General features: G+C 42.4%; 1 protein-coding gene across 1 annotated transcript in view; it reads left to right on the top strand.

Moving 5' to 3' along the window:
* The first annotated feature begins 1,996 nt into the window (after positions 1-1,996).
* LOC311522443 (E3 ubiquitin-protein ligase rnf213-alpha-like) overlaps positions 1,997-16,832 on the top strand; it is a 178,657-nt gene continuing 163,821 nt past the window's right edge. The window contains exons 1-6 of the mRNA XM_084631781.1: positions 1,997-2,076; positions 4,468-4,600; positions 6,762-6,904; positions 8,166-8,247; positions 10,612-10,748; positions 13,271-13,376. Of these exons, the coding sequence (XP_084487907.1) occupies positions 4,495-4,600; positions 6,762-6,904; positions 8,166-8,247; positions 10,612-10,748; positions 13,271-13,376 (574 nt within the window). The 5' untranslated portion in view covers positions 1,997-2,076; positions 4,468-4,494. The remainder of the gene's footprint in view (positions 2,077-4,467; positions 4,601-6,761; positions 6,905-8,165; positions 8,248-10,611; positions 10,749-13,270; positions 13,377-16,832) is intronic.

Below are 16,832 nucleotides of genomic sequence, written 5' to 3'. Positions count from 1 at the left end.
CTGAGAACAGGACCCCGGCTTTCCGCGAAGCCTGAGCTCGTAAGCTGGAAAAATACGCCCCTCTGGCTGACACCCTGAGAGCGAAGGGCTACGAGGTGCAGATGGATGCCCTGATTGTCGGAGCCCTGGGCGCTTGGGACCCCTGCAACGAGCGGGTGCTGCGCACCTGTGGGATTGGTCGACGCTACACACGGCTCATGCGGCGCCTCATGGTCTCGGACACCATCTGATGGTCCAGGGACATCTACATCAAACACATCACCGGCCACTGTCAGTACCAGGAGGCGTGAGCCGGTACGATTTCGTGCATCCACTATGGGAAAGGGACTGAGAGACTTTTTCCATTGGACCATATGAACTGGAACCATAAACTCACTGAACATTAAATCCTACCAAATGAGGGTAAATCCATCCTCATCATCATATCCACTCATTATACTCCACACCTGAACATAGCCATTATATGAACAACATACCCCCATATCTCAATGTCTGTACTTTGACCTGTTAGACTTTAACCCCAATCGGAGAGATTTCAGATTATGTATTCCTTACACCACACGTTCCTAAACCGAATTTTGCACCCCTTGATAATCTGTACCTTATTCCCTGATAACCAGAAACTTCTATACTTAAACTCTGTACCGTTTTCTTTTTACTTCAACGTCATCTTAATAAAATTATTAGGCCTTGTCTCCACTTTACAGTGCTGAAACTTTCTCGCTCAGGGGTGTAAAAAAACCGACATGGGTCTACCCTGAGGTTTGCCTCGTAAACATCGTAAATATACCAAAGGTAAGAATTAAAAAGCTCTGGAGTAGGATGGATTTACTCCCTGCTGTACTCCAGTACCTCCCTGCTGCCAGAAGAAGAAACGCTGAGGCTGACATGGGGAAAGAGTTGCCTGGCCACTGTACATTGATTTAGTTTAATACTATAGTAGGTCTGATATGAAACCGGTAGGAAAGTGACACAAAGCTCAGTAACAGCCCCTGGTAAGAAAGGCTGGAATAGAGCTGGGTGAATATTTAACTTTTGGTTTGCTGGCCATCCCCAACACACACCTTCAGGTCAACTTGAAATAAAAAAAACCCCCACAAAATTTTCAGTAAACCAAAAAGTAAAATAAATAATTCCGTTTGCATTGAATGAAACTTTGTTTAACCTAAATCCAAATGTTTCATTTCAGCTCTGAGTTTTTATAAACATTTTTATCTTTCTAAAAATAAAATGTCATTAAGTTTTATAACAAAAAGCTGCTTTATATAAAAAAAGTGGAACCATTTCATTTTGAACATATTGAAACAAATCACTTTCGTTTTTCTTTTCTTTTTTTTACCAACTGAAACAATTCAACACAAATCTGCAAAATTTTTGGTGGTCCTGAATCTGCTTTTTTTCAGTGGAAAAATCTTTCTGTGCAAACATTTTGCACAAATGTAGTCAGGAAGTGAGATGAAATTCCACCCTGCTTCGCTAAGCCTGGACAGTAACAGATCTAAAGGATAGGTTTCAGAGTAGCAGCCATGTTAGTCTGTATTCGCAAAAAGAAAAGGAGTACTTGTGGCATCTTAGAGACTAACCAATTTATCTGAGCATAAGCTTTCGTGAGCATCCAATGCATCCGATGAAGTGAGCTGTAGCTCACGAAAGCTTATGCTCAAATAAATTGGTTAGTCTCTAAGATGCCAGAAGATCTAAAGGACACTTTTTTGAATGGTTGGTGACACTGACAACCCTGTTTCTTAGGGTTTCCAGTTTTATTGGTTACACTGTAACCAAACTGACTTCAGCAGCCTGAGCTACAGTTTCATCTTGAAGGCAGAAGTAACTGAAAACCCTGCATATGGGCCTATTGCTGTTGCAGACTACAAATGTTACTGAATTACTTTCACTTTCAAAATGAATAGTTACTTCCATAGCTCTTACAAGAAATAGAAAGAGAACAAAGAAATCACGTGTTTTGGGAAGCCAATTCAAATACAGTATATATAGGCAGACATGAAACAGATGTATTTCCTGGTGAAGATAACGTGCACCAGCAGGCATCTTTATGGCCAGGGAGTCTGCTACAAGGTAGGGTAAATGCGTGTTAAGACTTTTTAAACTGCTAAACTTGCATGATTTCCTCAGTTGATTTGTGATGGGACTGATGCCTGAGGAGAGACCGCAGGATTTCCCTGTGCTTCTGAAATTTATAACAAACCTTTAAATTAAGGGCAAACAAATAGACGGATCTTTCCTCTGTATGAGCCGTATTATGTTGAAATTAGAATGACATTTCCTGCTCTTGGTGAAATGGCATTGTTGACTAAAATGGATGATTGACCATTTATAGAAAGTTCTCTTATAAATTCTGATTCACAGGGATTATGGTATAAATTGTGATATATGCCTTTAACATAGATGTGCTTCCTTATTTACATCCTTTAAAAACTCGGATAATGACATTAACTTCTCCAGAGTCACCCTAGATTTATAATACTGGTGTCACTGAGATCACAATTTACCCTGACCCCATGGCAGTCTGTGGCTGACTCCAGATTGACTCCAGGGGAGCTGAGATCAGAATCTGGCTCCAATCCCCCTGCAGTCAGTGGATGACTCAGGATTTATCCCGAGGTCGCTGAGAGCAGAATCAGATCTAATTGCTGTACTCATAGCACATCGCTGTGATGTGTTGTGTGCAATTTGGGGCAAACCTCTCTGCCCTTCACCTTGTGCCATCATTAACACCAGTGCAAAATGAAGATAGAGCACTGGACTGGGGCCCAGGAGTTTGATTTAATGCTATTTACCTGGTATATTTTGATATGTGAGACTGACAATTTGTGTTTAAATGGTGATAAAGCTTTAACTTTTTGAATAACAACATCTGCGTCATTAAATAATTATTGTCTGACCCCCACTTTGCTGATCCCTTACCACTTCCCACACATGTGAAAACTTAAATAGATTAAAAATCTTTAAAAATTTCTTAAAAACATAATTTTGCACATGCATTTTCAGTGCAAACTTAAATAAATAAAAAGAATAAATGCGTAAAAATAAACATCAGTATTATCTGTCAGAATTATATACAAAAAATTCTGCTAGACCGAACGATAAACATATACAGATCCATTATATGTCAGCACCACCTGTTCTGTGTCACAGATGGACTTGCTAGGTGTACTGATCAGAAACGCCAACCAAAGATGGGGCCCCATGGTGCTAGGTGCTTCACTGACAAAGATAGTGGGTGGTATGTGAAATTATATGATTTCCTTTAGCTGACTATAAGTTTACTCCTGCTACTCAGTGATCCAATCAGTGTTAGGTACAAAACCACATAGAAAAGAGTGCGAACAAGTAAAGGTTTTTTTTAAAAAAAGCAAGGCCAGAGACCAGAAAGATAAAGGAACAGGAGGGGAGGGGAAAGAGGGGTTGGGGTGGGGAAAGGAGAATAACATCTCTGTTCCCACCTGCTAGGGGTTAATAACGTCGACAAATTCAATGCAATGTTGAGCTTGTAAATTGTGTGTATGTGTTTGCCTGACCAGGGCCTATGTCCATTGTGCATAATGCATTAGGAGTATTAACTGCATGAAAAAGAAAGTAAAATATTAGCAGCTGATAGTCCCAAATTACAGCCCATCTTCCACTGTCCTTTTCATGAGGAGAACAGTTTTGCGTTTAGTGGAAATTATTATTTGCTTGTCTACTGCACATGATTTATCAGTGTCACCCAATTCCATTTGTCTTGATGCTGCTGATTATATTTGACAAATATCATTTTTTGCTAAAGCTGTTGTGTTGGTAGAAGGATGAAAGAGAAGGGAGAGAGAGAATGCATTTTTGGTTTTACCTCTTCATTTTATGCCCTTTATTGTGCAAGCTGAGCTGAATTTGTTAGGTTTGTTTTCACATATGATACTTTTGACACAGCTCTGTCACTTCCAGGGATCTTCACATGAACAGCTTCTTCCTGGATAGCGTATGCCTTGAAATTCAAATCTTAAAATGAAAAGCTGGGATCAATTGTTGAGAGAATTAAGGCCGATGAAATCAGAGATTCAGAATTAATTACAATGTTAAAAAAACCCCTACCTACATCACTCTACTTCTCTTACCTGAAAAGTAAGGGGGAGGCACTAGGTTTTTAGGTTTGTAACTAATACCATGTTGGCTGCTCTCATAATTTTATTGTTTTGTGATAGTTGGTGCTTTTATAAAATCCTCAGCTCCTGGAGTCAGGTAGTTATGTAAGACTCTCAGCTTTCCTTTCAAAACAAAGCCAGATTCTATCTCTCGTCACTGGGGAGAAAAGCTACAAAACATGATCCCCAAAAGGCTCAAAAACCAGGAGGCAAAGGAAAAAAGACCCTGACATATTATTTTTTAAAAGCCTCATGATTTTTAAAGCCAATCTCATGATCTTTTGGTGTTTGTCTCATGAATCCCTGCTGATACAGCTCTTTGGTTAAGGTTAACTTTCTAGGATAAGCCATAAAAATGAAATGTGCAGAATGCGATGGCAAATGTCTGGAAGGAGGAACACTCTGTCCGGAATGTCAGCAGCCTCTGAAGGGCACAAATGGGTCGCAGCGTCTGACAGAAGGTAACGTAAAGCTTTACATGTGTTACTGGTGGGTTGAACATTCCTTGTCAGCCACTCATTTGATTTATAGAATAGGGAGTTCTTCCACCAGGAAACCCGGGAAAGTCCAAATACGTATTGAATAGAAAGACCCCGCCCAGCCTTGTTATGTTGTAAAATCTCATTATTTTCTCTCTAAAAAAAAATTCACTCCTTTTCAGTTTAAAAAAAGTGTGAAAAGTCTTCCCCTCCAAAACCGTTTCTTACTCTTTTTAGTTATTTCCCAAGCTGGAAAGAAAAGAAAAGAAGTAGATTCCTTCTCCACACACTGCCTCTCACTCTTAAAACTTTCCTCTTCCTGTGAAAGTAAAAGGGAGGGAAAACGCCAGAAGATCCCCAAATCAAAATTTTTCAGTTTCCAAAATCTCAAATAACATACCATTTTGATGCTGAAATTAAATAAACGGTCAATTCAAAATGAAAAAAAAATATTGTGACATTTTCTGCAAGAAAATTGAAAATTTTCATTTTCTTGTGAAAAATTTCATTTTTGACAAAACATTTCCACCTAATTTTTTTTGATCCATTCTAATCTTAAGTCTTTTACAAATAGATTCACGGGATTTGATTTTCTGGTGTAGAGAGAAACCCAAAGATCTTCACCTCCACAGCGCAGGCTTGTACCATTAAGCTGAAGGAGCAACTCTGTTAGCTGGAAACAACAGTAGACTTTTATCCTTTGTCAGCTAGATTTTCAAAGACATGGATGTTAGGTGCCTACCTGCAATTTGCACCTATGAAAACCTCCCCTTAAGTGGTTAAGGCACTAAAAAGGGACATGACACGCATAGCTGTCTGGTTTATACTTCTGAGCACCGTAGCTATGCCAACCTAATCCCTGGTGTAGATGCAGCTAGGATGATGGAAGAATGCTTCTGCTGAGCCACCATTGCTCAGAGAGGTGGTTTATCTACAGGCATGGAAAAACCCCTTCTGTCTCTGCAGGCTGCCTGTATACCATGGGGTTATGCCAGCATAGCAACAGCACCGTCACTATCCTGCTATAGCCCCCGTCGTACAGGCAAATCCTTAAGCCAGCCAGTTTTTTATTCTTGTGTGATGGCCACTTTCTGGGATGATACTCTGGGGATTGAACCAGGGACCTCCCGCACTAACAGCACAAGCTGCTACAGTTTGAGCTAAAAAGACTGCTCTCTCACTGCAACTGTGGGCTGTGGCAACTCACACTCCCCGTGGATCGGCATGTGAAAGGGGGACCTATAGTCCACTCAGCAGCGGGTTATACTTGTGCCTGGTGTTTTCATTCACACGTGTGCCAACGCTACCAGCAGGGAAAGCAAGTGAACAATGCTGATCTTCCTCACTTTGCAAGGCGTGGACAGTTAGCCCTGCAGAGTGGTTATCTGTAGCATACAGTAGGGAAAGGTGTTTTGTAGCAGGATTGCTGTCACTGGCTGATGGAATGCATGCCACAGTGCGGGGTTGGGGGGATATTTCTTTAGCTGTCCAATTTTAATATTAACATATTCACTGTTTTTTTTAGAGCAGCTCGATTTGATAGACTTATCAAGTTAAGACTCTGATGCAAAGCTGAGCCCCCGAGTGTGTTGTGATCGTATTTCTTTCTGTTGGACTTGCTGTGTTGTCGATGCTTTATACCAAGAGCTGTTAATATCATATTTTCCAAAACCTCATTAAAAATATTTAGGAAAGGTGAAAAGAAACCACTGCAAAAAGATTCCTACATGTTTGAACATCTTCCAGAACATCTGCTACACACATTAAGTGATATAGGGGCCCCACTGTGCCAGCGTTACACGGACACACAGTGACTGAGATCACGGCCCCGTCTTGCTGGGTGCTGCACAGGTTCACGTCCACTGAGATCGGGGCCCTGGCAGGCTGCACCAACAAACAGTGATTGAGATTTGGGTCCCGTTGTGCTGGGTGCTGCACAGATACATACAAAGACACTGGCCACACTGTGAAGAGTTAACATACTGACAACTGTATATTTCCCCATTTTACTCAGCAGTGGGGTAAAAGAGGGGAAAGACTTTTCTGGTGCTGGAGACTCTAAGACGGTCATTTAAGTGAACACTGGGAATTTGCCCTCACACTCAGTGAACAGATACTGTTTTTCTGTTTTTGACTTTTTCAGTACCAGGAGCTAAATCTTTAGAGCTAGATACAAATGAACCAAACCCTCTGAGTTCAGGACTGTCAGAAGATGCCCCTGCCGCTGAACAGGATCCAGGACCTGGACTCCAGCCACCAGCTGATTCTGCGGAAGCAGCCATTGAGGTGGGGCGTTCGTTTCCTTAGGATCAGTGGGAACTGAGCTTAGTTTTATGGCTGCTCAGAAATTTTCCAATGATTTTTTTTTGTATGAAAATGCTGATTTATTGAAACTGAAATTCCTTGCGGGACAGGAAGGAAAAACACAGGCCTGGTTTCCTACCAGCTGACCTGGCGGGGTGTTCGGGGGCCTGCCATTTCAGGATCTATGGGTTCAGTGGAGTGTAGCAGCCCTGGAAGCTGCTCTCAGGTCTTCTAGGCTTGTCACTCTGCAGCGGGGGACTTTCTGGGCAGTTTCTGACTGTGGGGGATTCCTGGGGCTGGGTGCCCCTCAAAGCATCAACAGCAGCCTAAGGAGTCCGTTGTAGGTGGGCAGCTGCTACATGTTTTGTTTTAAAAAAGTCAAATTGAAAACTGTTGATTTTCCTGGAACAAATTAATTTTTTTCCCATGGGAAATTTTGAAATTTCTAGGCTGTCCTCACTAGAAACAATTTCAATTTTCTAACCATCTCTAATATTTAGACATCTCATAAAAGCCTGATCCAAAGTCTTAGTGAAATCGTGGGGAATCTTTCCACTGACTTCCATGACCTTTGGATTAGGCCCTAAATGGTCTACTTTTCAGAAGCATTGGGCACCCAGCAGCTCCCAGTGTAGTAAGCGGGATCTGCTGGCTTATGCTGTTGGAAATCTTTCCAAACTTTTTTCTTTTTGTTGAAAAATGTGGATTTTTGACTAAACCAAACTTTCCAGAAAAGTGTCCACTTTCATTAAAATCTTTTGATTTTTGGCCATTTGGGTCGAAAATTATTTAGTTTTTAATAGTTATTGACCAATTTTTTTTAGTTTTTTGGCAATTTGGGGCCAAAATTTTTACAGATTTTGGCCAAAATTGTTTGAGTTTTTGGAGGTGTTGGGCTGAGAATGTTTTGGGGCTTAGCAGGGTTTTGACAAATAGCTGTTTTTTCCTGTGAAAAGCCCTCCCATTTTCCAGCTCAGCACATCTGAAAATGAGTCCACTTATTTAATTGCCTAAATATGGAAGTAGGAGCCTAACATTAGCCTCCTGTTTTTGAAAATGTTAGCCACAATAACCCAGCAGCTCTTAACCTGCTCAGTTAACCTGTTTCTGCCGTCGGTTAGCAGAGGAGTTGTTCATGCAGGTACCCTCACGCCTGTCAAAGGGCTGCATTTGGCCTAAATCAAGCCTCTGCTACGTTTAAAGAATCACCCCATTCATGCTTTGATGACCTTCCTTTTCCAAGGAATGCAAGGTTGGAACAGACCGAGCCACTGGAGAAGCAGAGACAGAGGAGCAGAAAGAGGGGAAAATCCCGGATAGTAGCGGTAACCATTTCATTTCCCCGTGTGATTTTTTTTTTTAGAGCTGGGTGAAAATTTTAGACAGAAGAGTTTCCATGCAGTTTTGTCCAAAATGAAACATCTCATTTAGAAAATGTCATAATGATTTGTTTTGATAATGTTGCTTTGATTCACTTTGTTTTGACTTTTATATTAAATATTAAATTTAGTATTACATGTATGATACTTAATAAAATGTATATATGCTATTAAATGTTTAATAGAATGTAAAAGTCAAAATAAAATGAATCAAAATGACACCGTTGAAATAATACATTTCAATGTTCCTGAAAATAAAAATTTTGAAATTTTCATATTTTAGGAAATTTCATCATTTCAGCTTTTCATTCCAATTCAGAACATTTTTTTGAAATGTCAGTTTCCCCCAGAATAGAAATTCCCTTTCCTGAGCAGCTGTGGTAATTCTATTTACAAGTTTTTCATTTAAAAAGATAAATGGAATCCAAAAATCTGCCCCTTCCACCGGTAAAGCCTAAAACTAAGTCTACACTACAGAAGTGAAAGCGCTGCTGTGGGAACGCTCCTACGGCAGCGCCTTGATGTGCAAGTGTGGTCACTCCTGGTAACCCCCCTCCATGAGGGGAATAGCTCCGAGCGCTGGGAGTGCGGCTCCCCATGCTCGGAGCCTGTCCACACGAGCGCTTTAAAGTGCTCAAACTTGATGCGCTTGGGGGGTGTGTGTGTGATTTTTCACACCCCTGAGCCAACAAGTTAGAGAGTTTTAGCTTACCAGTGTAGACGTGGCCTAAGCTGATGTGAACCATTACCGCCTGGGAGCAAGCGAAGATGTGTGCACAATCTCACAGAGACACAGCTAGTGCCTTAATTGGACAGCCAGAAGAATGGGGTCTAGTAGCTGGGATGGGATCACTGCAGTGTGGTCTCTGGTGGACTTAGACATGGTGCGGCTCAGGCCAGCACGGCTGGGGCAGCTGGGGCCAGCATGGCTGGGGTGTCTTGGGCCAGCCAGGGCAGCTCAGGCCAGCTTGGGGGTCAGGCCTGCTGTTGCAGGCCAGAGCAGCTCAAGGGTCAGGCCCGCTGGTGCAGGGTGGCTGGTGGGGGTCGGGGTGGCTGGGGCCTCAGGCAGATGGGGTGAGGCTGGTGGCCTAGCCCCCCTGAATGGAGGGTTCAGCCACTGCCTGTGGCTGAGAGTTTTGCTCATCAGAATATCAGCAAGGGTTTTTTTCTGGGAAAAATTTAGAGGAAAATATATTTTTTTAAAACATTTTGTTGAAAACTTAAAAATAAACAAAAAATTTCAGTTTTCAGCAGCCAGAAACTGAAAAGTTTTCAGTTTTGCAACACAAAATTTTTTAATAGACACATTCTGCAAAAATGTTTAAGATAAAGACAAAATTTTCCCTTGAAAAAGCATTTTGATTAATAATTTCTGACCAGCTCTAACTGAAATAATTTTTTTAAGTAGATATTTTTCAATTTTTACCAAAATTAGCTAAAGAAAGGGGCCAGGGATGGGGCTGGACTAAATGGGAGGCTGATAACTGAGGGGGAAAACTAGGTTTTTTTAGGACTGTCAAGCAATTACAAAAATTAATCACGATTAATCATGTGATTAAAAAAAGTATTCACGATTAATCATGTGATTAATCGTACTATTAAACAATAATGGAATGCCATTTTAAATATTTGTGGATGTTTTCTACATTTTCAAATATATTGATTTCAATTACAACACCGAATACAAAGTGAACAGTGCTCACTTTATTTTTATTACAAATATTTGCATTGTAAAAATGATAAAATAATAGTATTTTTCAGTTCACCTCAAACAAGTATTGTAATGCAATCTCTTTATCATGAAATTGCAACTTACAAATGTAGAATTATGTACAAAAATAACAGCATTCAAAAATTAAACAATGTAAAACTTTAGAGCCTGCAAGTCCACTCAGTCCTACTTCTTGTTCAGCCAATTGCTCAGACAAACAAGTTTGTTTACATTTACAGGAAATAATGCTGCCTGCTTCTTGTTTACAATGTCACCTGAAAGTGAGAACAGGTGTTCCCTATGGCACTGTTGTAGCCAGCATCACAAGATATTTACATACCAGATGCACTCCAAGATCCAAAGTGAGCACTGTACACTTTGTGTTCTGTGTTGTAATTGAAATCAATATATTTGAAAATGTAGAAAAACACCCCAAAATATGTAATACATTTCAGTTGGTATTCTATTGTTTAACAGTGTGATTGAAACTGCGATTTTTTTAAAAAAAATTAATCACGTGAGTTAACTGTGATTAATCAACAGCCCTGTTTATTATTCTTAATATTAGTGTTGTTTTTATTAACATTTGCTTTAACCAGGATCTGGAAGTTTAGAACCAGAAATAAATGAAGGAAATGAAGAAAATGAAGGAAAACCTGAGAGTCCAGGACTTTTGAAAGATGACCTGTTTGGACAGGAATCAGGACCTGGATCCCAGCTTCAGGCAAAAACAGAGGTAGGAGTTATTTCCAGATTTATGTTTTAAATCAGTTACTCCAAGATATAGGAGGTAAATTACAGCTGTGGGAATTCCTCCCATTTCCCAACAGAGTGAAAAACAAAATGTCAGGATGCGTAAGGAGATATTCTAGTGCCAATGTTACACCTTCCTATGGATACTGCATTCAGTTCTGGTCACATAGGCGCCAACTTCCCCTCTTTTCTGTGGGTGCTCGACACCCCCTCTGCTCCCAGCCCTGCCCCCACTCCACCTCTTCCATGAGGCCCCGCCCTGCCTCTTCCTCGCCCCCATTCCAACCCCTTTCCCAAAGTCCCTGCCCCAACTCCGCCCCCTCCCTGCCCCCACTCCACCCCTTCCATAAGGCCCTGCCTTGCCTCTTCCTCGCCCCTATTCCAACCCCTTCCCCAAATCCCTGCCCCGGCCCCGCCTCTTCCCCACCTCCTCCCCTGAGCACGCCATGTTCCCACTCCTCTCCCTCCCTCCCGGAGCTTGCTAACACTGACAGACAGCTGTTTGGCGATAGCCGGGTGGGAAGCACTGGGAGATAGGTGGAGGAGAGGGGACGCAACCTGCTCAGGAGAGGGGGAGGAGCGGGAGGAGGTGGGGTGGGGGGTGAGGGGAGGTTGGCTGCCGGTGGGTGCAGAGCACCCACTAATTTTTCCGCGTGGGTGCTCCAGCCCTGGAGGATCAGGGGCTTGAGACTTATGTGCGAAGAAAGATTGGAAAGATCATGATTATTATTATCTATCTGTGACAGTGCCTACGGGCACAGTCCCAGTGTGCTGGGAGCTGTACAAACAGAGAACAAAAGATGATCCCAGCCTCATAGCACTTACAGTCGAAATAGGTTTAGCTTGGAGGGGTGGTGAAGGGAGGTTAGGGTATTAGCTTAGCCCCTGGGGATGTAATGGTTCAATTCCTTGCTCCACCACTGACTTCTTGTGTGAGCTTGGTCATGCTCAGTGGTTTGAGCATTGGCCTGCTAAACCCAGGGTTGTGAGTTCAATCCTTGAGGGGGCCATTTGGGGCAAAAATTGGGGATTGGTCCTGCTTTGAGCAGGGGGTTGGACTAGATGACATCCTGAGGTCCCTTCCAATCCTGATATTCTATGATTCTATGTCAGTGCCTCAGTTTCTCATGTGTACAAGAAGCGTTGTAGCCATTTCCTACCTTCTAGGGGTATCGTGAGGATTAATACAGTAAAGGTTGTGAGATGCTCATGTATTATGGTAACAGGGGCCATCTAAATACCAGAGATAAATAAGAGGGGGCATGATGGAGGACTTTAACATAATGAATTGACTTCCATGAACGCTGTTTAATGATGCAAGAGAAAAGGACAGAATAAATTAAATTGAAAGGCAGTGAGTTTAAAACTGACCAAAGTAGCTATTTCTTTTTTGGAGAGAGAGTTAGCCTGTGGAACTCACCGACACAAAGGTATCTTTGAGGGCAAGAACTTAGTGGGAGTCCCAAAAAAGGGAATGGACATTTATAAGGATAAATTTACGCATAGTTCAAGTAAATCTGGTAAAACTTTATAATAAACATAAACCCACCTCCTCTGGGGAACAAGCCACCCATTAACTGTCTGTGGATAGGAATACGTTATTCCATAACTATCCGCATGGTGGTTCCGTCCTATGTAAGAGCTGACACTGACCATTGGAGTCTGCTGGGCTGGATGGATCATTAGTCTGACTCATGCATTAACAACGATGCTGCTTGGATCCTGCTTCTGTGTTATCGAATGCCTTGTCAAGTGTGTGGAAGGAAGGGCTTCTAGGAGCTGATTTGATACCATGGCTCCTGGAAGGAAACATGATGATGGAAAGTAGGTTTCAGTGGCTTGGTGGGTAGATGGGTTCTCACAGGTGATGTGAAGAGTCAGAAAGAATCACGGGGTGAAATGTTCTGGCCTATGATACACAGGAGGCCAGAGTAGATGATCACCGTGGTCCTCTCTCACCTTGGAATCTATGGATCTGTTTTGTCCATAGCAAGTCCCAGGAAATTGCCCTCCAGTGAATGACCTGTTCAACATAACACTCTCCTGTGTCCAGCCAACAAAAGATGAGAGGGAAAAAGTTTTTATGGATGAAATTTGCCCCAGCACAAATTCTAGGTACCGCCTCAATCCTGAAAGGACTTAGCAGCGTACAGTCCTTGTGTGCGAGAGACAGTGCACTCCCTGGGCTGCTCCTGGCCTGACACAGTGATGCATTGCCCCTTATTTGGGGCTGATGGTAAAGTTTCCTCAAGTTTTCTTCAAGCTCAAGATCTCAGAGAGCTTCCTGGGGGCCCAGGCAGCTATTTTGCCTTTGGATTTCTGTCTAGGCCTAAATTTCACCCCATCTGAATGCCTGTTACAGGACATAGAATCACAGAAACTTAGGGCTGGAAGGGACCTCGAGGTATTATCTAGTCGGAACATGTGATCTGAGGCAGGACACATTTGGCCTTTCTCAGGGCTGTATGGCCTTTATTTCCTAGCCTTTAACTTTCCTTTTCAAAGGAACACAAGGACACCAGCTCAGACAGCAACCTCGCTGAGGCAGGGAGAGGTGATGACCTGCTGCAGCAGGAAGATGACCTCTGGGTGCTGGTACCTGACAGCGCAGGTAACCAGCTTCAAACAATTTGCTTAGGAAAAATCTTTATTTAGAATTTCTTTTTCCAGAAAAGAACAACTGATCCTTTCCCACCAGTCCTGTTCTCCTGTAATGTCTTTCTTGACGCAAACCAATTCATTCTGCAGACCAGAGGGGCATGTCTTCTAGCCTTTTATGTCCAAATTGGGAGCAAAATTAAAACAACATCTGACTCTTATCATCTATCTCAAAGTGCTTGACTAAGGGGGTGCGACAGGGTACTATTAGCAGCACCCTGGTCACTGATGTCACTGCATCCTGAAGAAGACTGCAAGCTCTGCTATGATCAATTAAACACTGTTGGTGAGGATGTAGAGATAAAGTTTCTTGGCACCTGAAATTACGGCTTCTTGGAGCAGCTGGTCCTGGAGCCCACAAGGGAAGAGGCAATTCTTGATTTAGTCCTAAGTGGAGCACAGGAAGTGAATATAGCTAGTCCACTTGGTAATAGTGCCTATAATATAATTAAATTTAACATCCCTGTGGCAGGAAAAACACCACAGGAGCCCACCAAGGTAGCCCTTAATTTCGGAAAGGGGAACTACAGAAAAATGAGGAGGTTAGTTAAACAGAAATGAAAAGGTACAGCACCAAAAGTGAAATCCCTGCAAACTGCATGGAACATTTGTAAAGACACTATAATAGAGCCTCAACTTAAATGTGTGCCCCAAATTAAAAACCATAGTAAGAGAATCAAAAAAGTGCCACCGTGGCTAAACAACAAAGTAAAAGAAGCAGTGAGAGGCAAAAAGGCATCCTTTAAAAAGTGGAAGTTAAATCCTTGTGAGGAAGATGGAAAGGAGCATAAATTCTGGCAGGTGAAATGTAAAAATATAGTTAGAAAGGCCAAAAAAGCATTTGAGCAACAGCTAGCCAAAGACTCAGAAAGTAACAACAATTTTCTTTTTAAGTACATCAAAAGCAGAAAGCCTGCTAAATAACCAGTGCGGCCACTGGACGATCGAGGTGGTAAAGGAGCACTCAAGGAAAATAAGGCCACTGCGAAGAAACTAAATGCATTTCTTTGCATCAGTCTGCATGGCTGAGGATATGAGGGAGATTCCCAAACCTGAGCCATTCTTTTCTGACAAATCTGAGCAACTGTCCCAGATTGAGGTGTCATTAGAGGAGGTTTTAGAACAAATTGATAAATTAAACAGTCACAAGGACCAGATGCTATTCACCCAAGAGTTCTGAAATAACTCAAATGTGATATTGCAGAACTACTAACTTTGGTTTGTAACCTGTCCTTTCAATCAGCCTCTGTATCAGATGACTGGAGGATAGCTAATGTGATGCCAATTGTCTTTAAAGGCTCCACTTGTGATCTAGGCAAGTACAGGCTGGGAAGCCTGACTGCGGTACCTGGCAAACTGGTTGAAACTATAGTAAAGAACAGAATTGTCAGACACATAGATGAACATAATTTGTTGGGGAAGAGTCAACATGATTTTTGTAAAGGTAAATCATGCCTCACTAATCTATTAGAATTCTTTGAGGGGGTCAAAAAGCATGTGGACAAGGGGGATCCAGTGTACATAGTGTACTTAGATATTTGGAAGGCCTTTGATGAGGTTCCTCACCAAAGACTCTTAAGCAAAATAACCTGTCATGGGATAAGAGGGAAGGTTCTCTCATCGATCACTAATTGGTTAAAAGATGGGAAACAAAGGGTAGGAATTAATGGTCGGTTTTCAGAATGGAGAGAGGTAACGACGTAATTGGGAGGTTACAAGTGGAAGGAACAGGAGGCAAAGGGGAAGCTCAGAAGAAAAGCTCAGAGGGTGAGCCTGGGCTGAGGAAAGAAGGCTTTGTGGAAGTCTCCTCTTGCCATAAACCCCCAGTACACCGTTCTACTTGGCAAGGAAAGAATAAATATGCACTTCGGTGGAAGGGTAACAATCCGGTGTGTGTTTGTGACTGTGAGGCCACACAAACTGGCCAGGCCGTAGAGTACACTGGGCAGAGACTCCTGGTCTGCTGTGCAGAGCTGGGAGAGGGGGCTGATGTTGGAGTGTTCCCTTCCCCCGTCCATGTACCCAGTCTCCGCTGAGCTGCGGTTGGCACACAGGGAGCCTGTCTGTGCCTCGAACTCAGGAGTGGGAGGGGGTGAAGGAGAGGAGCGAGCAGCAGGTGGGGAGGCCTTGGGGAAAAGGGTGGAGCCACTCGTTTCCCTCCCTCTAGGCCCCCTCTCCCACCCCTTGTTGCCGCTTGCTCCTCTCCTCTGCTGCAGAGGAGAGGAGCGAGTGGTGAAGGCGAGCAGCAGGGCCTCGGGGGGAGGAGGCTGAGCGGAGACAGGTCTCTGGGGAGAGCAGGGGCGAGGCCCCGGTCTGGGCACTGGGGGAGCTTCCGGGGTTCGCACCAGCCTCCCCAAATGCCAGAGTCATGTGCCGCCCATGACTGCTGTATTGAACAAGTGTTCAGGCTTCTAAGTGCTCATCTTACAGAGACAGCGAGCTGACACACTCAGGTACACACACACTTCCCCCCAACATGCAAACTCTTTCACATACACACACTCCCCGCCACACACTCTCTTGCACACAGACACACACACTTATGTTGTTATTGTTGTTGTTACTTCTTGGTACTTCGTGTTGAAATGTGCAATGCACATATGGTCTCTGTAATTTTATTCTTTCAAAGTTCGTCAAGGATTACAGTGCTGTTATATTAGTTTTTTGACTGGTCTGTGTATTTCATCATTTTATTTCTCTCTTATGCTTAAATGTAATTCTTTGAGTAGTGAGTTCTAAAATGCCGAACCTGTCCCTGCTGGATTAATTTATCATTATTACTTTTATTACCATATTGTGCTTTGTCATTCATTATTTAAAGTGGTACAATCAAATAATAGTATCCTTCTAGAATGTAAATTTAGCTTGTACTCACCTTTTGTACTCAAACTTTTGTAGCTTGTACTCAAATTTAGCTTGTAAACTCACCAGTTTAAAAAAAAAACCACACACCAAAAAACTTAGCTAAACACATGACTTTAGACACAGTGCAGATGAAGGTCGCTTATTTTCAAATTGTATTTTTAGTTATAGCTGTAAAATAACTTAAAATCCGTACAAAACTAAATGTGGTTCCCAGTCTGATACTAAAAGCAGCGATGGAGTCAGATGTTAGTGACTCACGCACACGATTGTGATCAGGGAGCATAAACAACAAAATAATTAGAAAAACAAATCCCTGTTCTTAATAAAAGATTAAAAACCACAGATGTTAAAGTTAAATAAATACATTTTTAGGGGAGTGAAAAGCAATTGATTAAAATAGAGTGAGTGAGTGTGTCTGTTAAGCAGATTTTAAGCAAATTTTATTTATTTTGAGTTATCTCTACTAAAGATAGTGTGCAAAGTATCAAACTTGGGTTTCTGTTATCTGCGTTAAGGCTCCAGAATTGAGACGTCCCGGTTTCGG

Source organism: Lepidochelys olivacea (genome assembly GCF_965140295.1).
Source record: "Lepidochelys olivacea isolate rLepOli2 genome assembly, chromosome: 6".
NCBI classification, from domain to species: Eukaryota; Metazoa; Chordata; order Testudines; family Cheloniidae; genus Lepidochelys; species Lepidochelys olivacea.
This window is presented reverse-complemented; position numbering and strand designations above follow the sequence as displayed.